The sequence below is a fragment of the Aspergillus aculeatus genome, assembly GCF_001890905.1.
Source record: "Aspergillus aculeatus ATCC 16872 unplaced genomic scaffold ASPACscaffold_26, whole genome shotgun sequence".
Lineage (NCBI taxonomy): Eukaryota > Fungi > Ascomycota > Eurotiomycetes > Eurotiales > Aspergillaceae > Aspergillus > Aspergillus aculeatus.
Window position 1 is genome coordinate 15,098 of NW_017963001.1, and position 24,387 is coordinate 39,484.

The 24,387-nt window shown below is 50.8% G+C and overlaps 7 protein-coding genes across 7 annotated transcripts; 4 read left to right on the plus strand and 3 right to left on the minus strand.

The window, feature by feature from the left end:
- Window positions 1-34: 34 nt before the first annotated feature.
- On the plus strand, window positions 35-1,053 carry ASPACDRAFT_37459 (thioesterase family protein; the record flags this gene model as incomplete). Its single annotated transcript, XM_020200302.1, has 2 exons — window positions 35-128; window positions 194-1,053. The coding sequence occupies 2 exons, from the start codon at window positions 35-37 to the stop codon at window positions 1,051-1,053; spliced, it is 954 nt and encodes a 317-aa protein (XP_020051024.1).
- Window positions 1,054-1,652: 599 nt separating this feature from the next.
- On the plus strand, window positions 1,653-7,081 carry ASPACDRAFT_1860767 (uncharacterized protein; the record flags this gene model as incomplete). The annotated part of the gene is made up of 12 exons (XM_020197770.1): window positions 1,653-1,892; window positions 1,959-3,006; window positions 3,072-3,305; window positions 3,396-4,219; window positions 4,317-4,479; window positions 4,586-4,984; window positions 5,044-5,239; window positions 5,306-5,356; window positions 5,433-6,116; window positions 6,183-6,266; window positions 6,345-6,728; window positions 6,795-7,081. The coding sequence occupies 12 exons, from the start codon at window positions 1,653-1,655 to the stop codon at window positions 7,036-7,038; spliced, it is 4,551 nt and encodes a 1,516-aa protein (XP_020051025.1). The 3' UTR covers window positions 7,039-7,081.
- Window positions 7,082-7,890: 809 nt separating this feature from the next.
- Window positions 7,891-13,230, minus strand: ASPACDRAFT_65031 (uncharacterized protein; the record flags this gene model as incomplete). The annotated part of the gene is made up of 4 exons (XM_020204067.1): window positions 7,891-7,937; window positions 8,095-13,007; window positions 13,074-13,100; window positions 13,175-13,230. 4 exons carry the CDS (start codon window positions 13,228-13,230, stop codon window positions 7,891-7,893), a joined length of 5,043 nt encoding a protein of 1,680 aa, XP_020051026.1.
- Window positions 13,231-13,915: 685 nt separating this feature from the next.
- ASPACDRAFT_48594 (cytochrome P450) lies at window positions 13,916-15,721 on the plus strand (the record flags this gene model as incomplete). The annotated part of the gene is made up of 5 exons (XM_020202165.1): window positions 13,916-13,993; window positions 14,049-14,199; window positions 14,259-14,318; window positions 14,390-15,025; window positions 15,084-15,721. 5 exons carry the CDS (start codon window positions 13,916-13,918, stop codon window positions 15,719-15,721), a joined length of 1,563 nt encoding a protein of 520 aa, XP_020051027.1.
- Window positions 15,722-16,219: 498 nt separating this feature from the next.
- On the minus strand, window positions 16,220-17,410 carry ASPACDRAFT_37467 (uncharacterized protein; the record flags this gene model as incomplete). Its single annotated transcript, XM_020200303.1, has 3 exons — window positions 16,220-16,459; window positions 16,567-17,201; window positions 17,266-17,410. Coding segments are annotated over 3 exons (1,020 nt in total), but the record flags the coding sequence as incomplete, so codon positions are not given.
- Window positions 17,411-18,496: 1,086 nt separating this feature from the next.
- Window positions 18,497-19,112, plus strand: ASPACDRAFT_48596 (ankyrin repeat domain-containing protein; the record flags this gene model as incomplete). The annotated part of the gene is made up of 2 exons (XM_020202166.1): window positions 18,497-18,589; window positions 18,654-19,112. 2 exons carry the CDS (start codon window positions 18,497-18,499, stop codon window positions 19,110-19,112), a joined length of 552 nt encoding a protein of 183 aa, XP_020051029.1.
- Window positions 19,113-22,476: 3,364 nt separating this feature from the next.
- ASPACDRAFT_55665 (uncharacterized protein) lies at window positions 22,477-23,805 on the minus strand (the record flags this gene model as incomplete). The annotated part of the gene is made up of 1 exon (XM_020203034.1): window positions 22,477-23,805. One exon carries the CDS (start codon window positions 23,803-23,805, stop codon window positions 22,477-22,479), a length of 1,329 nt encoding a protein of 442 aa, XP_020051030.1.
- Window positions 23,806-24,387: the final 582 nt, after the last annotated feature.

Sequence of the window (24,387 nt, forward strand, 5' to 3'; positions counted from 1 at the left end):
CACTCGCTTTTCGCTTCTCGGGCATTTCAAAAGAATGTGTTTTATTTCTCCAGTGACGGTGCTCCTCAGCGCCGTTGTCGGCTTTTTTCTCTTTGATCCCAAAGCCCTGCCTGGACTCTGGCATGTCCGTACTTTTCTGACCACCTTTCACCTGTCCATGTAACAATTAACCAAAATAATCTGATCCTTGGAGTTTTGCAGGCTCGGATCTTCACCATTCTCGTGCGACACCTAGTCTGGAATCGCAATCGCGCCCTCATCTCGACCCCAACGCCATCCACAATCTTCCGCCCGCTGCGCACGCGTTCCTACTGCTCCCTCGCCGAGATCGACTTCAACCTTCACAAATCCAACAGTACCTTCTACGCCGACCTCGATGTGAGCCGGATCGAATTACTAGTGGCGTTGTTTAAAGATGCCATCACTCCCCTTTCTCCCCGCCGCACCCTGGCCTCCTCGAGCCCCTACAGTCGCCGTCATCGGCGCGGACCCCTCATTGCCGCCCTAGGCGGGGTGGCCTGCATTTTCCGCCGCGAGATCAAGCCCTACCAGCGCTACGAGGTTGTGTCTCGCGTCTTGACCTGGGATGATAAATGGTTGTATATTGTCAGTTACTTTGTAAAGCCAGGGGGCCGCCACGCAACGGCGGAAATCCCCGAAACCCAGATCCTGGCCTCCGCGATGTCCAAGTATGTGTTCAAGAAGGGCCGGCAGACGATGGAACCGGATGGCGTGCTGCGGAATCTGGGTCTCTTGGCGGAATCAGATGAGGCTATTCCTGCTGCTGCTGCTCCTGCTCCTGCTCCTGCTCCTGCTCCTGCTCCTGCGGCTGCCCCTGCGGCTGAATCGTTGTCTTCGACTCCTGCACTGCCGCAGCAGGATCTGCGCGATCACGCCGGAGCCACTTTGGGGGCCAAGCAGGCTGTTGACCGGTGGAGCTGGGCCCACGTGGAGTCGGAACGACAACGTGGTCTGGCAGTCGCGGCGCACATGGCTGGGCTGACGGGCTTGCAGGAATTGGGGGTTTCGACACTGGGTATGCAGCAGGGGTGATATAATGCTGGAGGGAGGTGGGGATAAATTGTCAATTGTTGGTCGGGAGAGAAAATGATGTGTGATGGGGTTGTTGTTGTTGCTTCTCTCTTTTTTTATTCTATTTCTTCCTTTGTTTTTTGCTTCATAGAATCTTCTATAGAACCCATGGAAATGAGCATGCATGAACGAGATCCTGTGTTTTGAGTGTATTATTAGTGAAAGCGTTGGCTGTAAAAAACCACATGGAGGGCTGAGTCAATAAGCCCTAAATCTCACCTTGCAGTAGCGGGACGCAACGCTAAGCCTCGCTCCACTTCCTACTGAATCCTTCAGCGCCAACGCCATGGTCGCTCGACCTTGGCGGGGGTGCTTGAATAATCAGAAGTCCTGCATGGGTGCCTATTATTTTCTTTGGCTGGTCCGTTACGTCTCGACACTGACTGTCCCCTCCGGTCCCCTAATGTCCTGCTAACTCTCCCCCCTCTCTTTCCCCACCAGTTGCTTGCCGCCACCGGGTCTTGCAACGAGAGGATCTTATCTCGCAACCAGAAAGACAGGGAGATCGACAGTACCAGACATTCCAGTCCGTGGATGGTATTCATTTTTTGCTTCCGGCTATGTCTTCACAATGGCTTCGGCCCCGGACGACGGCTTGTTCTATTGCCCTCGAGGATCAATTCGGGCCCATAGTCAGTGACCAGTGTGCATCGGGCTTCGACTTCACCTGGTACTTTGAGTCAGTGATCTTGACTCTCCCGGTGAATGTCTTCTTTCTGCTCGCAGCTCTACCCCGGATCGTGTACCTACGCCAGGAGCCCATCAAGATTAAGGGGGGTTATGCGGGGGTGGTCAAGTTGGTAAGGGCTTTTTTCGGTGTCCCGGTGATTATTGTCGTATCTTATTGATTTTAGACTTGCTTGCAGATCGGTTATGCCCTCCTGGCAATTCTCCAAGCAACGCTCATCGGGCTCTGGGCGTTACCTTCAGGGGTGACCACTCGGGCCACGATCGGCACGGCGGTGGTCACTTTGGTGACATACATCGTGCTGGGGATTCTGTCTCAGTATGAACATTGGCGCACCATCAAACCGTCCACGATCAACAGTGGCTATTTGTTTCTCTCCTCGCTGCTCTCGCTCGCTGAAGCCCGGACTCTATACTATGTCTCGGCCCACCACCGCGCCATTCCCATCATTTACAGTGTCAATCTGGGCCTTCGGGTGGTCGTCTTCATTCTGGAGTCCCTCCCGAAACACTCGATCCTCAAACGCGACTACGAAGATCCGCCCCCAGAGACCGCGACTGGTGTGCTCGGCCGGAGCCTGTTTACCTGGATCAACCCTCTCTTATTCTTAGGAAACCGGACCGACCTTACGATCGCCTCACTCCCAGCGCTCGAAGAGGAACACTGTGCCAGGGGCGCCGGACCGACCGGGTTGGAGAAGCGTTGGCGAAAGGGAGTCAACTATCAGAATCGACCGCATAGTTTGCTCTGGGCGTCGCTGCGGTACTATGCCTGGCCCATTCTGCTAGGAGTCTTACCGCGGGCCTTGCAGATCGGCTTCACCTTCGCGCAGCCGTTTCTCGTCGACACCACGGTGACTTGGGTGGACTCAGACGACGAATCCTACACCATGAGCCAGGGATACGGGCTGATCGGGGCCTTCGCGCTCACCTACATTGGGATTGCCGTGTCGACCGCTCTCGCTCAGCACCAGGCCTACCGGGTGGTCTCCATGATGCGGGCCAGCATGATCGATATGATGTTCGGTCATATCATGGTCATGCGGGACAGCGAAATCGAATCGAGCGCCCCGGTGACCCTGATGAACGCGGATATTGAGCGTATCTCCAGTGGGCTGCGGTATATCCACGATGTCTGGGCGTGTATCGTAGAGATTCCGATAGCTCTTTGGCTGCTGTGGCAGCAGCTGGGGATTGCGAGTATTGCCCCCATTGTGGTGGTGGTTGGTGGGTTTGATCGTTCTCTTCCCGCTGGGTGGTGATTGTGTTCGAATCGCTAATGTCCTCGGCAGTGTGCATGTTGTTGTGCGTCTTGATATCTGCTCTGGCTGGACCGCGACAAGAGGTCTGGCTGCAGGCCATCGAGAAGCGCGTGGACATTACGGCGCAGGTGCTGGGCTCGATGAAGGGGGTCCGCACCGCCGGACTGACGGACAAGATCTACAACATCGTGCAGAACATGCGTTCGGACGAGGTGAAGCTGTCTGAGCGATTCCGTCGTCTGTTGATTCTGGTGGTCGGCGTGGGTGAGTGTTTTGCGTCCCAAAGCCCCTGAATGTCACAATACAACACTACACCCCGCTAACCCTTTCCTTCTCTTTCCCTTCCCTAAAAAGCATACAGCAACGTGTCCATCTCCCCGCTGGCCTCGTTTCTAATCTACTCCCTGAACGCCCGCCACAGCAACGGCACCGAGACCCTTACGCCGGCGCGGGCCTTCACCTCGCTCACCCTCTTCACCCTCCTGTCCACGCCAATCTCTAACCTAGTCGAAGCCGTGACCGGTATCGCCACTGCCGTCGGCTCCATCAAGCGCATCAACCTCTTCCTCCAGTCGCAACCCCGCGACGACGATGCCCAGAAGCCCCACCTCCCTACCATGGCGGCCAGCACGCAAAGCACCCTCACCTCGCACTACTCCGAGAAGCCCGGCTGGAAGGAGAAGGAGATGGAGATGACCCCTATTTTCCCGGCCAGCGTCTCCAGTCGCGAGGCCCTGCCCCCCTACGAGCTTCCTTCGTCACCCGGGGGACTGGCGTGCCGGGCTGATGCTCGCAGTGCGGGCTGGGAGGAGGGCAAACCGACTGTGATCAACGAAGCCAGCTTCACCATCCGTCGCGGGACGCTCAATATGATCGTCGGGCCGGTGGGCTGTGGCAAGTCGACTTTCGTGCGAATGTTACTGCGCGAGACCCCCGTCGCCACCGGCACGCTGCAGATTGAGACCAGTGCCATCGCGTACTGTGCGCAAGTGCCCTGGCTGACAAACCGGAGTATGCAGGAGAATATCCTGGGCGAGTCGTTGTTTGATCTCGACTGGTATAACACCGTCGTGCAGGCGTGTGCCCTAGAGGAGGATATTCTCGATTTGCCCAATGGGGATATGGGGTCGTTGGGGTCCGGGGCGACGAAGCTGAGTGGAGGACAGAAACAGCGTGTGGTATGTCTAGATTTCCCATTTTCATTTTTAGTCCTTGTTTTTTTTTTTGAGATGCCGGGAGGGCTGGTGGAGGGCTGATGGTATGGTGCATGTATAGGCTCTGGCGCGTGCGGTCTACTCACGCGCGGAGTTGATCATTCTGGACGATGCGTTCAGCGGACTCGATCGTACGACAGAAGAGACTATCTTCCGAGCGCTTCTGGCCCCTGGAGGTTTGTTGCGGCGGATGGAGACGACGATTGTGATGACGAGTAGTAGTGGTAGGTTTGATTCGTTCATTACTAACTCTTGGCCCCCTTGTGCCATGTCGTATACGAGGATGTCTGGACTGACGGTTTGTTTTCTTTTTCTTTTCTTTTTGCACAGCTTCGAACCTCTCAATGGCCGATCACATCATCGCCCTGTCAAAATCAGGTACCATCCTCGAACAAGGGTCCTACAAGGAGCTGCTCGACCGTTCCGAGAGCTATATTCAAAGTCTGTCCGTGTCCGAGGGGAAGAAACGCGTGATCGGTGACGAGGAGCAACAGCAGCAGCACCAACAGCAACAGGATACCACCGCGGTCGTTGAGCAGGTCACCACGAAGACCAAGGCGCGGCCTCTTTCGCTCGCCACGTTGAATCTCGAAGCGCCGCTTCCTAAGGATGGGCGACGCACGGGGGATACGTCGGTGTATTGGTACTATATGCGAGTGCTGGGGTTCTGGCGCTCGTTGGTGTTTGTCTTCCTCATCTGTTGCTATGTCGTTGGAATCACCTTCCCTTGTGAGTTTCTGCTTCTGCTTTGGCTCGAGGAAGAATGTTGTTTGAGCTAACGGATGCAGCAATCTGGGTGGAATGGTGGACGGCGTCGAATATGAAGCATCCCAACTCACAGCTCGGTTACTGGCTGGGCGTTTATGGGTGGATCGCGGTGATGGCGGTTTCCACGCTTGTTCTGGCATGTTGGCATTTGATGTCGAACTTGGTGGCTCGTGCTGCTAGGGGGTTGCATGCTCAGCTTTTGAAGAGTGTTCTGGAGTATGTTTTATCTCTGTCATGCTTGGGAATGCGCTTGTGTGGTGTTGTTGCTGACCAGAGATTCAGTTCCCCGATGTCTTTCTTTCATACCACTGATGTGGGACATACGACTAACCGGTAAGTGCTTTGATGAATGAGTTGCTTCTCGTTTTCGTTTCTTTTTTTCTCTCCATGCATGCTGACAGTGCTGCAGATTCAGTCAGGACCTCCAGTTGATTGACATGGAGCTTCCTCTGGCCGTTCTGAATACCATTCTCACCTTCTTCACCTGTGTGGCTCAGGTGGTTGTGGTGTGTGTCTCCACCAGCTATATCGCCGCCACTGTTCCGGCTTGTCTGCTGGCATTCTACTTTGTCCAACGGTTCTATCTCCGCACCTCGCGGCAGATCCGTTATCTGGATATTGAGGCCAAAGCGCCTCTGATCACTCACTTCCTCGAGACCCTCAGCGGGCTCACCACAATCCGCAGTTTCCACTGGGAAACTGAGTACCGCAAACAGAACGCTGAGCTGATCAACTCCAGCCAGAAGCCGTTCTACCTGCTCTTTGCCATTCAGCGCTGGCTGGAATTGGTGATTGCGCTGCTAGTGGCCGGGTTCGCTGTCGTGCTGGTGGCCGTTGCAGTCGCCACCCGGGGGAGACTCAGTGCCGGGTTCATTGGTGTTGCCCTGTTGAATATCGTGACGTTCACCGAGAACCTGCAGGGACTGATCATGCAGTGGACTGTGCTGGAGACATCGATTGGAGCCGTGTCGCGCGTCCGACACTTCCAACGCACCGTGGAATCGGAGCATCTGGACTGCGAGTCATTCGTTCCCCCAGCCGCATGGCCTGAACACGGAGCAATCGAGATCAACAATCTTGTAGCCTCATACAAGTTCGTTCCCCTCCCCCCCCTGCCATCTGTTGTATCCCCTACATATCTGACGATGTCACAATGCAGAAGCTCCACCAGCCGCGCCCTCGACCACATCTCCCTCTCCATCCGCCCCGGCACGAAAGTCGGCATTTGCGGACGCAGTGGAAGGTATGAGAAATCCCCTCTTAACACATACCCTCTCCGTATGAATCCCTCCCTAACTCAAACCCCTCAAAAAAAAAACAGTGGCAAATCCTCCCTCATCTCCTCCCTCTTCCGCCTCATCGAACTCTCGAATGGCACCATCACCATCGACGGCCAAGACATCACCACCCTCCGCCGCAACAACCTCCGCGCTCACCTCAACTGCATCCCCCAAGAACCCTTCTTGCTACCGTCGTGCTCCGTCCGTCTAAACATCGACCCCGGAAACAACAGCATCCAAGACGAGATTCTAATTGACGCCCTCAAGAAAGTCCAAGTCTGGGACGTGGTCGACGCCCTCGGCGGGCTAGACGCTACCATTAACCCCGACAGCTTCTCGCCGGGACAGAAGCAATTACTGTGTTTTGCGAGAGCGATGGTTCGCTCCGAAGGGAAGATTTTGATTTTGGATGAGGCGACGAGCAGGTTTGTTTGCCCCCATAGCGCTTATTTCTTATCGGGAGTGATCGTGGCTGACCTGGCGTGAAATAGTATCGATACGCAAACCGATGAGATCATGCAAGGCCTGATCAGGACGGAGTTCGCGTCGCATACGGTCATCGCGATTGCGCATCGACTAGAGACGATTGTCGATTTCGACGAGGTGATTGTTATGGAGGCGGGTCAGGTCAAGGAGCAGGGAAATCCGCAGAAGCTGTTGGAGGAGAAAGGGGCTTTTGCGGAGTTGTATTGGGATTCGGGACGGGGTTCGAGTCGGACGCCGATGCAGTTTTAGTTCTATGATTGATTGGGGGGTTTCTTTGAAGGATGAATTGGTTCGTTTGTGGTTTTTTGGTCTCTTGGGTTTTGCAACGAGTATTCTTTGTATATTTATTTCCTATTAATTGGTTCGTGGTCTTTGGTTTTGGTGGGTGGCGCTGAGTTTGTTACGTATCAATATGCTTTCGATTGTATATTTTAGGGCTTGTTGCGACTCTGAAGGATCTTGGGTGATGGAGGGTGAATTCGGGTTGGTAGTATTTGTGTAAATGGCATGAGTTGTGGGTTGAGGATAGCATATTGGAGAGCAGACAGTACGTTAGAGTCGTTATGAGATCAATTCAGGTTATAGACTTCTCAAAGCAGAGAAACCGATTTTGGTGAATAGTATACCCAAGTCGGTCTATTACTCAGACAGGCTTTGGTTGTTTTAATGTTGTGGACGCTGAGGTATACTGAGTAGTTACATAGAAGACAATCGACGTATATATGTAGACTAAATAACCGACCTTTCACTATCTTCTGTTAGGTCAACAGTCAAATATAAAAAATATGTATATCAGACGTAAATAACTTATAGTTAATCAGTAGATTAAACATCCTAATTAAAACATAAATTATATACTATATCATATGGAGTAACTTAGTTAGGGCAGATAGTAAACTCAATAAGGCATCTTAGGTTTAAATAGGCTGAGCAGATAAAATGGGCTTGCATCGTGACATACAAAATACTATTCGTCATTCTAAAATACAGCTGCCACCCTGTTTATTGTTACATTCTATTTTCTAACTTCGTCAACACAGAGATTCAAGTGCCCGAATAATCAGAACATAGTTCTAAGAGTCCCTAATCTCCACAGTCTGTCTATTGAAGGCTGCCTACAATAACATCATATGCCGCCGGAATAGTATCTATTATCCCATAGTGAATGTGATCAAGACAAAAATATATTGGTAAGAAGTATTGGAACATAATTACAGGAGACATGGCCAAAAAGCGATCGAACCACAGACAGAACATATCGATGCAAGCGACCCTAAAACCGATACTCAGGAGTTGGACCCGTACTGGCAGTGACTCGAGCCGTGGGATCCAACAACACCGCATTCTGCTGGTCTGGTCGGTATGGAGCTTCATCCTTGGGCACAAACATGGCATTCGTCGTCATCCCCCGGTGGAAAAACCGGAAGGCTTTCCGATATCGCGTGCTACGCTTCTTCCGGTACTCACCGTACTCGTCCGCCTCCAACATGGCATACAGATAACGAGGATGCACCACGATGGCCTGCGCGCCTTTCTGCCCAAAGCCAAATGAGGTCAAAGAGAAAGCCTTCAGGCCACGGGTCTGAATGCTCCGATTGGGGTAAACGATGTACTCGTTCTGCTCCAAATGCCGGTCCACATTGTCCAGGTTGCGGTTGCCGGGGATCAGGCCCGTGTCCAGCACTTGCAACCCCCCATTCAGCATCCACGCCCCGGCGGCGCCCTTGGGATGTCCGGTGAGGTATTTCTGCGAGATGGCAAACAGGGGATTGCCAGGCTGCCGACCCAGGTGTCGCATCTGCGCTTCCAGCACGGCCGGCTCGTTCTTATCGTTCATCACCGTGCCCGTGCCATGCAGCGTCACGAAGTCCAGGTCATTGACACTCAGACCAAACACCGCCAACGCACCCCGGATCGGCGCAATCGACGGCTCATGCTTCCAGAACTCGTTGCCAAACGTGCTCAGGGCCTCCTTGCGCTGGCGCTGGGCGTCTTGCTCCACAAACCGCAGATGGGCTTGGTACTCCTCCTGGCGGGTCTCCGAGAGCCCCCCCTCGTCGCTGGCCAGCTGCTCCGCCAACGTCTGCACCTCCAAGTCGACTGACTCTTGAATCTGGGCCAACCGGGCATCTAGTCGACGCTTGCGGTAGCGCACGCTGAGCAAGGGCGAGGGGAAGCGCTCGGCCGGCTTCTCGCGAGCATTCGTCAAGATTCCCTGCCCAGGAGCTGGAACCGAGCGGCCAATCTTGTCACTGGCGGCGCCCACCCAGGCGATGATGCCATGGATGGGCAAGCCCAGCTCCAACGCCAGTCGCGCCGACGTGATCACCTCGACTCCACTGCCCTGCGACTCGACAAAGCCGCTACGACTCTCGGCCGAGGGTCGCGACATCTCCTGTGGGAGTCGTCCCTTGGTGGCTTCGGCGGCGGCGTCCGTCGTCGCTTTCATGTTGGCGAACTCGTCGGCGACTGCTTGGTTCATGTCGTCGTAGCCTCCCACGAGGCAGATCTTGGCGCGACCGGTGGCGATCGTCTCGTAGCCGGTCTCGAGCGATTCGACCGAGGTGGCACACGCTCCGACGGCGGTGCGGATCGGACCCGAGGAGGAGAGGAGAAGCATGTTGACCCAGGCGGCAGTGGTGTTGATGAAAGTCTCCTGCAGAATATCTTTCTGCACGTCGTGATCGCGGTATCGATCCTTGAACATACTCTTCAACGAGTGGACGCCGCCCAGCCCCGACCCAATACAGTTCCCAAACTCCGACACATGGATGTACTGGTACAGCTCGTACGGGTCGGTGATGCCCGAAGCCACCAAGGCCTCGATGGTACTCACCAGAGTGAAAAGCGTGCCCCGATCGACCTGCGTCACAAGGTCCTCGGGAATCCCGTAGGTACGAGCATCCCACCCAGTCGGGATCTGGCCAGCAACCGCGTGGTCCGATCGTAGGGCTTTGGGAATCATCAACACGGCTCCCTTCTTGAGATGGACCCGGCAGCGATCGGAGCCCTGGGGTAGGATATCCACCTGCTTCTCGCCATGCTCATGCACGAGCTGCTGCGCCACTTCGGGGGAGACTTCGAACGGGGGCAGGTCTTCGTCCAGGACGACTTCTTGCAAGAGCTGGCGTTTCCCCGCAGGCTCATTGGGGTTCAGGTCTGGCTCGACCAGTCGAATGCCCGTGTGGGACAGGATATGCTCTTCGTAGCGCGCCTTGATGTCCAGGTCCTGCACGGCCTTCTGGGTCTTCGCATCCACCCAGCCGGTGTAGTGCTGGCCGTCCAGGGGCCCATTATGGTGCCGGATCAGCCCCGTCATCCACGCGAGTTCGATGCAGCCTTCGAGCGAAAGCTGTCCGGTCGCCTCCATCTGCCATCGCGTGCGAGCGTTGCCAAACGGTCCGACCTCGGAGAAGCCGGTCACCACCACGACTCGATCGAGGTCAGCCATGCCCTGCAGGGTGGCTCGCAGGGGTTGCACGTCTTTCGCCTCGTCGGGTAGTTGCGGGAATGTGAAGGGGATGTTGGCCAGTCGTGGCCGAGGCGTCGTCTTGGGACCCTCACCGGATGCAGGAGAGGAAGAGGATGAGGCCGCGGCGCCCCGAACGGTCAGCTTCATCTCGGCCTCTTTCTCGCGGGCCAGGTTCGTGCGTAGCGTACTCTGATCGACGATCTCCCGACGGACCTGATCCAGCGTGGCTCGGAGATTGGGGATCGTGTTCAGACCCCCCGTCAGATCGGCATACAGCGGCTGCACGTTACACTGGCTGGCCAGTTTGCGCGTCATCAGCACCAGGATATACGCCGCCATCTCGGCGGTGGAGAAGGTCTGCACGCCGTGATGCTTCTCAATGCCCGCCGCGACGATGTTGTTGTCGGCCATCAGACCCGTGCCGCGCGTCCAGCCGATCACGGCGCCGCAGATGGAGAGATACGTCGCCCAGCTTTCCGAGTGCCACTTATCAAACAGCGACTCCAGCGCGATCTTCGACTCGCCGTACAGCCCATCGTTGCCGAAGGCGCCGTGGTTGGGGGAGAGCGGCAGGATGACCTGCGTGGGTCGCGTGCGATAGCCTCGCGCCTGCTTCTGTTTCTTGATCGCGCCCAGCAGCCGCAGGGTGTTGGTCAACATGATGCGGTGGGCCAGCTCGGAACGTGAGTCGATGTTGTCAATCTCGCGGCCGGACTCCGAGATCGCGGCGAAGGGGATGACATGGTCCAGATCCCAGCCCAGTCCGCCGGTCTCCGCGGAGGCGAAGATATACTCCACCAGCCCGTTGATATCCTGCTGGCTACCCTGGTTGAAGGGCGCGACGATCAGCTCCGACCCGCGAGCTCCGTACTCGACGTAGAGGTTCTGGTAGAAGCGCGTGGTGGAGGAGGAATAGCTGCTGGTGGTGACCACCACTTTGGCCCCACCAGACAGGAACCCCTTGAGGATCTCGGCGTTGATCGAGCCCTGGCTGACTCCCGTCATCAGCACGTACTTGTTGACGTAGGTGACCCCGTCCGTCCAGGCGGACTGCACCTCGTCGCGGTACAGGGTGGTCAGCTGCCGGTTGGTCTGCCAGGCCCCGGCCTGACGATGGGTTTTGATGGTGATGGGGGCGATGACGGGCGATCCACTGCCGCGAGGCACTTCGCGGTACTTGATCGTGCCCTGCTCGTCGACCGTCGTGCTGGGTCCCTCGATGAAGGCATCGTAATTGGCGGCCAACGGCTCGAACCGCGGCGTGCGAGCGGTCTCACACCGGTCCAGCAAGCGGCTCACGATGGCTTGGGCTTCGGGGACGCCAGGGCCCCAGAGCAGAGACGAGGAGTGGCTGCTGCTAGTCAGGTATTTCATCAGCCGCACCAGGCGGGGACTCGAGCGGTTGGCGATCGCGTTGCTGTACTTGGCCAGATCCTCCGTCTCGGAGAAGTCGCCGCGCAGGATCCGATGGAAGAGATCTAAGGTGTCTTGCAGGACCCAGTTCCAGCTCGAGTGAAAGCGACGCAGCTTGGGAGCCGCCCAGAGCGGACGGACTCCGGACAAAAACACGTCGCCCACCTCGGCAGCGATGCCGTCGAGTTGTTGTTGCAGCCTGGCGGTGGCGAGTTGGGCTTTCAGGGCGTCTTGAGCACCCTTTCGCAGGTTCTTACCCAGAAGCCGGGCGTATAACTCCATCAGCGACTGCTTGAGCTTATCTTGCTCTTTGACCATGGGGTTGAGAGCGGCACTGTCGACCACCGGGGCTGCGACGGTCACCGCAGCGGCGGCGGAGGAGACGGCGGCGGCGAAATTGAGTCCGTGGTCCGTCCCATATTGCTGCACGATCCCGTCCAAGAACGACTGGACTTCTTGCGAGTCCCCTAGTCGGGCTGTGGCGGTTGGGACGGTGCTGGCTCGTAGGAAGATGGCGTCCTGTCGGCCGACGCTCAAGCCCCAGCGCGACTGCAGATAGTCGCGCGCATCCCCGCTGGTAAATCCCGCGGGGAGCCTCTGGGCGAAGACCTTGGAGACCAGGCCCGTGGACACTTTGCGGAGTTGGCCGGTGAATGCGGCCCCGGATTGTAGGAGACTGGCCAGCTCGTTGATGGAGAGGTCTTCAGGCTTCTCGGGGAGGGAGCCGAACTCGGCGTCGAGATCGCCCACAATCTCGTTTTCTAGGGTTGACCGACCTACAGTCCGTTCGATTAGCAGAGTGTACAGACCCCCGAAGGTTGTTTGATTAAGCGAGGGGCAAGTTTTACCGCTTGCGAGCGCCTTGATAGACTTCTCAGTGGCTAATTCCCCATGGCTCTTTCGCAGCTTGCCGGCAATGATGGCAATCACGATCTCCTTCGCGTCGACCGGGCAATCGGGGAGCGGCGCGGCTTGGGCCACTTGGGCCGATGCAGCGACATTGACCTGCAGTGCCGTGGGACTATCTGTCTTCGAGACTTCCACGGTCGCTTGCACCGCAGTAGCGACTGGGGTGGCTGTGGGCTTGGCCGATGCGACCGCAGGTTGGCTCCCTGTGGCTGTTACCGCGGGAGCTGCCTCCAACAGATACTGGATCTCTTGTGCATTCTGTGCATAGGAGAGGAACTTTCGGGTCATATGGCGTGCAGCATCTTGCGATCGGAAGTGGCGGGCTACGGTCTTCTTGAGCATACCCGTCAAGACATCGGCGGGCCCGATCTCGACGAAGCGTTCGACGTTGTATTCTTTGAGGAAGGCATCTTGCGTGGCGATCCTGTTCGAACACATACCAAGTTACACGAGTATCCTCCAGGGACGAAAGGGGAGAGTGTCTGCTTACCATTGGACCGGGGACGCAAACTGATGTCTAGACTCAACACCATGGCAGTCAGCGATCGATCGATCTCTCTCGAGTATTCATGCAACAAGGCAAGGACTCACGCCAGCAACTCAATCAAGAGTAGATAGGCCAGTTGCTGCTCCACCTGGGGCTGCATAGTGACAGGCAACATGGCTCATGTTCTCACAGAGAAAAATCTGATACCCCGAAGGTAAAACTGTCTGCCACGATCCCTCTATATCGTCTTTTTCTCGGTTGTATACTCCTCGGCTCGGTTAGTCCTGGCAAAGGCGCTGGTTGCGCCTTGACTAGCTGCGTCGGAGCTGTGCCCATGTGGTCCGCTCCTGCGAACTCAGCCATGTGGCCTGAACATCATTGAAACTATCATGGCATCCCTGGAAGGATTAGGAAGGATTAGTTGGGGGCGGTTTGACCCCAAGGGATCCGCCTAGTTGCTCACCATGCATGATGATCCGACATGATTTAGTGGAACTTAGGGCTTACTTGGCAGACCCACGGCAGGATCAGATCCTCAACCCATGTGGAGGCGCAGGTCGGATCCTTCGACTAGACTCAATTCGCGCGAGCAATAACACTCTATAGCTGATCCATCCCAGACGATGGGGTAATGAGAGGCTGAATCGATGTCAGACCATTTTTGGCATGGTCCCAAGGTCGTTTCAATGCTTGCTGATTGCTGACGACGGCGGTATTTCTTGGATTGTGGTACGCTTGTTGAGCTAAAGTCTTATCCACTATAGAGCTACGCACTCCACGAGCTCTTCGCCTTTTCTTTTTCTTTTTATTTTTTTCTCTCTCAAGGTGGTCTTTTAGTGTTCAGCATGGAGACCGTTGCTGTCCTGAGAGAGCTGCCTGTCTTGACTCTGGTCAAGGCAGTGCCTCTCGCCCTGGTGGGATATGTAGGTTCTTCTTTCGGTTTTGAAATGCTTGATTACTGACTGCTTCTACGCTCAGCTCCTCGCCGTCTGCGTTTATCGCATCTGGTTCCATCCTCTGGCCAAATTCCCCGGGCCGGTCCTGGCCAAGATCACGAATCTCTATGGAGGATATCACGCATGGAAGGGGGATCTACACCTGCATATGATGCGTTGTCATGAGAAATATGGTCAGTCTCCTGTCGTTCGGTGATAGTTCTGGACGTTTGCTGACATGGAGGGTTGCCAGGTGACATTGTCCGATATGCTCCCAACCGCGTGCTGTTCAACACCAACACCGGCTTGAAAGGTCTATTGCCTCCCGCTGCGCTTCGCTCATCTTAATAGTTCATTTCACTAAAGATTTACTCTCTGATGTAGAAATCTATGCCTTTAGCAAGAGTTTCCAGAAATCCTCCGCCTACGGGGCGATGGTCCACCGAGCCCCCAACACCCTGACCCTCATTGACAAGAAGCAGCATGGTCGCAAACGACGCATCATCGGCCAGGGGTTCGGCGATCAGGCCCTCCGTGGCTACGAGGAAACAATCATGCAGCTCGTGCGCACTTTCTGCGACTCCCTGGCCAAGGACATCCCCGAGGAGGGTCCAGCCGGGGAATGGTCTGCGCCGCAAAACATGGCCAAGTGGAGCAACTACTTGACCTTCGACATCATGTCCAGCGTCATCTTCGGAGTGAATTTTGATCTGATTGGCAGCCCCAAGAACCGCGAGATCGTCCGGTGCATTGAAGACTCTAACGTACGCACGGGGGTGCTGCTCCAGGCCGGTGAGCTGGCGACGCGCCGCCTCGACCGCAAGCTCTTCCCGCAGGCGATCATTGGCCGGAACTTCTTTATTAAATTCGTGAACCAGCTGCTCAAGAAGCGCATGTCGGCCAAGCCGTTGAAGCGGAAAGACGTGTTCTCGTTCCTGTTGGATGCGGTTGACCCCGAGACGCAGCAGGGCTTCACCCCGGCCGAGATCGGAGCGGAAAGTACTACTATGATTGTCGCCGGTATGCATCTCCCACCTCTATTCTTTTGGGTGCCAGTTTACTCACTCTTGATAATCAGGGTCTGATACCTCCTCCACGGCAATCGCATCCACCTTCTTCTACCTCTGCCGTCACCCCGAAGTCTACGAGAAGGTCAAGAACGAAGTGCGCGCCGCCTTCGCCGGCCCGGACGACGTCACACTCGGCGCGGCGCTCACCGGCTGTGTGTATCTCCGCGCCTGTATCGACGAGAGTCTGCGCATGTCGCCGCCGGCGAGTAGTTCGCTTTGGCGCGAGGTCGTCCAGGATGGGGTGGTGATTGACGGTCACCCTGTGCCGCGTGGCTACGATGTGGGAACTTGTATCTATGCCATCCACCACAACGCCGAGTACTACCCCGAGCCGTTTAAGTATCTGCCGGAGCGCTGGCTCGACGAGCAACCTGAAAAGGTCCAAGTTGCGCGATCGGCTTTCAACCCGTTCTCAATTGGGCCCCGCAGTTGTTTGGGTAAAGGGTTGGCTTTGACAGAGCTGACTCTGACCATGGCGTACTTGCTGTCTAAGTATGATTTCCGTCCGGCGCCGGGGAGTGAGAAGGTTGGTGGGGGGTCGTTGGCGCAGGGGGTGGGGAGGGAGAGGGAGGAAGAGTATCAACTCAGGGATCATGTTACTGCTGCGAAGGATGGGCCGATTGTGCAGTTGCGTGTGAGGCAATGAGAGATTCTGTCTGGCAGTTATTGTGGGTGCAGGGCATATTGTTTTGGTGAGAGGAGGATAGTGATTTTTTGTCAGCTAATTCCAATGTATTTGTAACTGATTTTATTCATTCTGTGACTTTATAATTTGCCTAGTGATTTTTAATTTTCTATCACTTTCTGTCGATTGGATTATACTGTAGTCATCTGTGACAGTTGCGTTAAGTGTGTCGGAGATCTCTGGTGCTTTCGGATCGCTCGAGTCTCCCATTAGTTATTGAATTATCCCGTGACTTTGCGTTTTCTTTCTCTTTGCATATGCGGTCATTTGGATTTGGCCCATCATCTTCACTGAATCCCAAAACATGACTAAGTATGTATGTGTGAGAGAGACTCAGGATCTGAACTGAAAGCAGTCCGGGTGAAGTCACTCTGTAGAGAAAAAAGAAAAAGAAACCTTGAATTGAACGAATTGAAATAAATAGATTATTGGTATAAATCCTCACACTGGTGAGAACGGCTATGCGGCAGTAACCTGCTCAATCTCACGACACCAGCCAAAGCTATCCTCTGCCTCTCCGCGTTGGATGCTGGTCAACTCAGCATATAGCTTCTGACAGACAGGACCGGCGGTCTTCTCTTCGGTATAAACAAACCGATCCCCAGTCGACTTCCGCTCGATCGAGCGGATGGGAACCAAGGCAGCGGCAGTCCCAACAGCCATCACCTCGCTCAAGCTCGCCAGCTCGGTGTACATGACCTGGATCCGATAATAACCTCATTAGCCCGACCTTCAGCCCAAGCAGCAAATCAATCAAAGAGAGGGGAAAAAAAAAAAAAAAAAAAAAGACACAAGAAGAAACTCACCGAGCGATGCTCTACCCGATACCCCAACTTCTTCCCAATCTCCATCACACTATCCGACGTCACGCTTTTAATGATATTCTCACTCTTGGGCACTAGCAACACAACCTGATCCGGTTTACCTTCTTCCCGATCAATACGCACTCCGAGGAACCCCGAAGTCGAGAACTCATCGATCTGCGTCCCCGTCTTACTATCCAGATGCAAGGTAATCGGATACCCCTCCTTCAACGCCTGCCCCGACCACTTCATAACCGGGGCATAATTGCCCCCAATCTTGGCATGCCCCGTCCCCTTCGGCGCCGCCCGGTCAAACTCCTCCAGCACGAGGGCCGGCAACGGTGCGATGCCGTGGTACGTGCCGAAGGGCTGCACGTACACGCAGAAGGTGTACTCAGAAGGAGGCGTGAGGGCGAAATGCCCGCTGGAGCCGAACACCACCGGACGGATGTACAGCGCGGCTCCGGTGGAATGCGGGGGCACCCATTCTGCGTTCTGTGCCACGGCGGAGTTCACGGCTTCGAGGAATAATTTAATGGGGACGGGGGGGATGGAGACTATGGATGCGGAGTGTTGCATGCGGGTTGCGTGGAAGTGCGGACGGAAGATTTGGATTGCGCCGGCGGGCGTGCGGTAGGCTGTCGGATTGTCAATTTCAGAGTTGACGACGCAGAGAGAAAAAAAGGGGGTGGCGGTCCGCACCTTTGAGACCTTCGTACACTTGCTGACCGTAGTTCAGGCCGGGTGCCAGACCATGGACGCGCAGGTAGGGGTTGGCGATGAACTTAGGGCTGCTCCATTCCCCTGTTTTGGCGGTGTAGGTGGATTCGATGTGGCCGTTGACTAATCATCATTTTTATTGTAAATATATTCAGTGAGTGTCGGTAAAATAACAAACACAAGGACGGTATCTCAGAGGATTGTGGATGGCTCAAACTCACCCATGTCGGTCACGGCCAGACCTAATTTGGTCCATTCTGTTTAAGGGTGTCAGCTTGGGGTACAAGAGTGCAGTGCACTAACTATGGCGTGTAGTTCAAAGAAGATCACTTACCGACATTGGGCGCAGGAGCAGGAGGGAAAGTCATTGTGCAAATTGTTCTGTGATTTGATGTGGGGAGAATAGAATTGATTGGAATAATGAAAGCAAGAAAAAGGTAGCTTGGTAATGAATGAATGATTCTTTCTACTTTCTATCTATACGAACCCACGAATCCACGAATCCACGAACCCATTCGGTGGCAGCTCCGAGAAGTCCCGGGATCCACTTAGGGTTGGTGCCTGACACTGCATATCCCGCGGCTAGCACTAAGCGGGACGGCATCATGCAGGCTGAGCATCAGTCTAGAAATCCTTCCAGAATCCTTCACAGCCTCATGTATTCCTTTCCTTTCCAGAGACATTCCATTTCATTCAACTTTAAACACTGTAAACTGAAACCGCCCCCAAATTGTTTGAAGTTTCGTTACGCAGCCTTTTTCTTTTTCTATTTTTTTTGGGAGCTGCGTCTGCAACAAAGCTATTGCTGCGCATCACCTCCGAACAAGAGTAAACGAATTATGGCAGTGATGCGGGTTCCAAGTGCTGGTGGGAGGGTTTGACATATCCGTGTAGGATCAATGATTCCCTCTTGTAAATACCTCTTGTAAACTGTGAGCATTCGCGAATAAAGATACCCCGCGTCCTTATCTCCTTCCTTCCATTCTCCGTTTCTTGCAATGCAAGATACCCCCTAAAGAACTACAACCATAAGGCTCGCAATGCACATTCCGTCCCCCCCATCCGGTCAGTTCCAACTTGCTTTTTCCTTCGCAGTCAATACAGCCCAACCTAATTGATTTGATTGATCTCTATCACAGACCGAGGTTCATTCCCGACTCCCACCCCCGAAACGGCTGACTGGACCGAGTACCACTGCAGTGACAGCGAGATAATGTCCAATGTCAACCTCGCCGACCCCACCGAACCTCCGTTAGAGGAGCTATACATGAATCTTCTGAACGCACCACCAGGGATATACTCGCCGGTAAGACGTCAAACCAACTCTTGTCCCAGTTCTTCCTCCCACTCCTCCCACTGACTCGACGTAGGACGAATGCCCTATGCCGACCGGCAACTTGACTCGACATCATCCCTCCCAAGGGAGCACCACAACATCCTCGACCCATCTCCTGCATCCACAATCCCACCCACTACAGCGACAATCGCCCACCTCCTCCCCGTCCCTGCACCCACAGCAGAATCCCAGCGATCTCTCGTCGCTGTGCTGTCCCGCTCACGAACGCATCGTCCATCTTCTGCTTCAACGCGGCGCCAATGTCGATATGCAGAATTCCCGCGGGCAGACCCCGCTGCATCTGGCTGCGCAGCGGGGACATCTGGGGATCGTCCGGTTGCTCCTGATGGCGCCGCAGCCGGTCGATGTCAATGCGCGGGATCGCTTCGGGTCGACACCGCTGCATTTGGCGAGTGAGAATGGGCATGTTGAGGTCGTGAGGTTGTTGGTCGCGCATCATGCCCGGGTGGACGTACGGTCGACGAGGGAATAATAATGAAAGAGTGTTTGGAGTATTCTGGATATACTGTGACGATTGTATAGAGACAGGATAGAATCTTCGGGGCAGGGGAAAAGCACAAATTGATAGAGAGAAAGAGATTAAGTTATGGACAAGCGAGGGGATCTAGGACTCGGAAAAAACCGTCTATGTGGTTCAGTTCGGCGAACCATGGTGTTTGTGTACCATGATATATATATGTATATAATGGGATGGGAGGCATCCCTTTCGCGATTTGACTTCTCGCCAACTTCTACTAACTGGACATTGTTACGGCAGATCTTACTAGTCTGAGGGTATACTAGAGTTGAGAAAAATGTACTATCAATTAAGTAACCTATGTAACGTGATTAAAAACAGTAAGAGAACGCTATAGATATAGAACAACGACTGAAAGTGTCCAGCAGGAGGCGGTGTCGGCAACAAAATCGGCGATCGGCAAAATACAGCGGATGATTGCCGCCATCAGATAAATAGGTTTTTGCTTATTATTCTGCCGGCAGATTCAATTTATCTGTAAATAAATATATATCAATATATGTATAAAATTATTAAACTTACTCGATTTTATTTTTTAATCATTAATTCTAAATATTATAAAAAGATGTAAGTCTTATTCAGAATACTGTATACAGATATTCTATATAATTAAAATATAAAAGAAATATTAAAATTATATATATTAGAATTAATTCTAATAATCTTATCTGAAACTATAATTATAAAAATCTTTTTAATATTTTTATTTTTTTAGGCTGGCAGTGAGGCCGAATATATATATTTATTAAAATATTTTTTTTATTATTATTTAGTTTTTTTATTCTATTTAGCTGAATAATAATATTATTTATAATTAAAAGAATTATTAGAAAAATGTCTCAAAAATTTTTTTATTAGTAGTAGTATTAGTATTCTGTATATTTATCTAATATTTATTTTATATGAAATCATCAATAATTATATTAAATTATGTATAATCAATAAATTTTTACTAAAAATATCTAATAAATAGCAGTAATTAGAAAATCTTATATTATTAATATTATATTTAATATATAGCTTAATTAGAAGATTTTTTTCAGAACTGTATAAATATCATATTAATATATAAAATTTAATATAATTTAAATTATTTAGTTTAAATCCGGCTGCAGCAGAACTAATTATTTTAATTAAATGTAATAAATATTTTTTTATATATTATTATAAATATACCGATATAATAATACTAATATTTTTAATTTTTATTTTTAATATATATTTCCGCCTCCTATAATAAGATAGTAAGAAGAGGATTAAAAAGAAATATTTAAATATATTATTTTTTTAAGATTTTTCTATTCTGTCAGTAGTTATCTATATCTGTCAGCCCGCACCTTAACAATAATAGATATTTAAATTATAATATAGTATAATAAAGATATATTTAAAAAAACTTTAATAAATTATGTTTATTTTATTTATATTTTTAATTAAAAATACTGATAGATTATGTAAATAGCTTTGAATGAGAATAATATATAATTAAATGTATATTAAGGTCTTTTTATATAGTTAGAAATATAGTGTATAAAAAAGTTTTTTCTATAAAAGAAAGTTAATATCTTTTTAAAGATGAAATCTAATTTTTAGAATTATATATAATATTATTATAAAATCTCAGCCGGTAAATATTTATTAATATTTAATCCTATATATATTATAATTATTATTGATATATTTTTTTATATATAATAAAATCATATTTTATAATATCTTACAGATAATAATAATTTATAAATAATTTGTTATTAATTATGTAAAATTATTTTAACTATTTTTAAATAAAATATTTATTTTGAATATATTTTATATAAAAATATCCAATTACAAAAAATAAATATATATATAGTATATATAATTATTTAATCTCATTTAAAACAATTAATATTTTAAAAAATTGTAAAATAATTCTAATATTAATAATTATAATTATTTTCAAATATATCTTATCATACAAACTTTCTATGAAATAAAAAAATTTCATTTAATTATATTTATTAAAATTTAATTTTTTAATTAATAGTATTAGTCTTATAAATATATTATTCTTATAATAGAATTTAAAATATATATATTTTATAAATTTTATAATAGATTTTATTAAATATAATAATTTCTAGTTTATGATCTGATTAAATCTTATTATATATACTTTTATAGAGTTATATAATATTAAAATATAATCAAAAATCCTAATTATTATATATATTACAATATTAATATATACTTAAATAATATAATAAAAATAAATGATAATTATAATGAAAATCCTAATAGGCTAATACTATACAGCAGCAGTTTGATATAACGTATTAATTAATTATAAATTAGAATTAAAAATAATATATAAGTTTTATTATTATTAGAACTTATATTTTTTTATTTTATAAATAATAATAGAAGTAATTATATAGTAGATACTAATTATTAAATTTTAAAAAATTATGAATATTTATTAAAACCATATATACATACAGACTATAATATAATTAGATTTCAATCATATTGATAAAAATAGAAAAACTACCGGGCTGTATTTTTAAAATAATTCTATTTACTAAATTTCTTAAAAAATATTTTAATAATCTTTTTTATTCAAAACTAATATTCAAATAAATTATTCTTTTAGTATATAAATTTTAATATTATACAGATTTTTTCGAAACTTCTTTTAAAATAAAACAGTCTTCTTAGAATATAAAATAAAATTCTGATTTTAAAAATTTCAACTAAAAATTTTTTTTTAATTTTTTTATATGAAATATCAATTAGTAGTAGCTGTGCAGTCTTTTAAATATTTGATTAACTTTTTATTATATATTTTATAATTCAAATAAAGTATTCTTTTAAATAATAAAGATAATACTTATAGCAGACTTATTCTATTAATAAAAATAAATAATTTCAGCTTGAAAAGACTTAAAAAATAATATACAAAAATACAGCTAATAGAGTAAAACAGAATATAGATATATTAAAAGAAGAGAGTTCTAAATTATTTTTAGAAGACCAGCGGTAACATCTGCAGTTAAAGAACTTAATAAAAAAACCCATTTACCCGATGGCGGCAATCATCCGCTGTGGGCAAAACCAACCAAGCACGCGGGCGCGAGTCAACCCTTTTGCCCACCATCTGGAAATTCATCACACAACTCAAGGCCACGGGGTATCGAAAACAACAAATCCACAACACATTCTATTCTCATCCAATTATGCCATAGGATCCCAATCCAAATCAATTTATCCATTGATTGAAATGTTATCTCAATCTCACACACCCACCACCCCCCCAGACACACACGTCAAGATGTATACATTACGCCACCATCCCATACCACAGATGCACGCGTCCCGGCAGCTGCCGTTTCAACGAGCCCGATGATCGCGCCAACCACCAGGCCAAACGGGGATTGGCCTCCGCCAGGGAGCCCCAGAGCGAGACGTGGTCCGCGCGAATCCGATCCCAAAACTGTTCCGCCACCCCATTGAGCCAGTCGGACGGGCCGACGCCGAAGAGCGCCAGCTCGGAGATGCTCTCCTCCGGCGTGATCTCGTCGCTCGTGTGAGGCCACGGGAACGAGGCGTGCGGGAAGACGATCGCGAGATTTCGAATGGCTGCCTCCTCCGCAGTGGACTCTTCGCTGGGCGACTGGTCGAAGTAGGCGACGAACTGTCGGGTGTCAAGTTGGTTCAGGAGCGCGTCGATGCTGACCTCGATCCCGCTGCCGGGGTGGAGGTGGCGCTGGAGTGCGGCGCGTAGGGCCCGTTGGGAAGGGAAGTCCGCCCGCGAGGTCACCACCTGGATGGTCCGGGGGCTGCGGAGGACTGTCCACGGGGTGGTATCGGGGAAGATGGAGCTGCTGAGGGAGTTGGCAGTCCCAAGTAGGATGCTGGTGTCGGGCCCCAGCTCTTGCGCCAGTGCTTGTAATGTGGTGGTGGAGGAGGTAGTTGGGGGCTGGGCTTCGGGACGCAGGAAAATCGTGCGCAACGGCTGCAGGATCCGTGCCAGATGGACGGCAGCATGGTAGGGATCAAGGGCATAGGTGCGAGAATGAGCGGACGAGGTGCCCAGCGCTGCCACGATGGGGATTGAGCCAGCTCGGACGGCGGACTCGATCGCCTCGGGCGCGATCGCGGTGACGAGCCCCTGCGCGCTGGAGGGTTGGTTCTCCGGATCGGAGACAGCGGTAAAGACCCCCCCTGGGATGGGTCGTGTCTCTACATCCTGGCGCTCGAGCAGCGCGCTGACTTGGTAGTTGGCGGTGCGAATCCGACGCAGCTTGTTCGACTGATCGGCCGGCGGTGGGCCGAAGACGTTAACTTCGGCCGGCGATCTGGATGTCAGCTCCAGATCGTAATCAAGCTCGCCATGGACCACAATGGGAAACAGTCCAACCCGTCGCAGAAAAGCTAACGACTCGGCCAGTCGCTCGAGTTGGACGCGGGCGGCGGAGGACTGGGACGGGGGGAGCGCTTCTCGACCAAGTGCAATGACCGCCAGAGGGTCCCCCTGGGACGGGTGGAACTGGTGGAGATATTGCTGGATCTGCTGCGGAGAGTCAATTTGTCGCAGCAATTGAACAGCCACGGCACGGTTGATTTGCGCCCGAGATTTGGGGGCGCTGGACAGCCGGGCAGAGAGCATGTCTCCACAGTGGGCGGCGGCGGTTAAGCGGGGACGTCGCAGCAATTGAGCCCACATGGTCACGTTGGATGATGCCACGACGCAGAGCAGGCAGGCCCTTGGGAACTGACGATCCGGCACATGGGAAATTATATGAGTTGATTCTCGTTGGTCACTACAGCCTTTCTACAGTGTACTATGTACAACCTTGCAGAAAAGCAGAAAAACAGATTATAGCATATTGCCGGGATTGAATCTGCAGGGTAAGGGTTGGCACTTCGCAGGATCGCCGGCTCCACCAAGACTAACGCTACTGCAGGATCAGCCGCTAAAACGAAGGAAAAAGTCTTTCTTTTGGCCCCCAACCTGACAGTGCAGATATTAGATGTTAGAAGAAATCAATAGTGTTCCTGTAGAATCCTGAGACGAGAGTCGGTCTGACTGCATGAAGGAACGTGGCGGCCATGCGCTCACGCGGTCTCGTCCAGCCCTAATCGCATCCGTCTTCGGAACCTCCCCCCCCCACGTGGGACTGGCTAGCACCTCAAACCACGCGAAAGCGCTGACTGCGCTACCAGATGAACTTGTTGTGTGCTCAGCCGC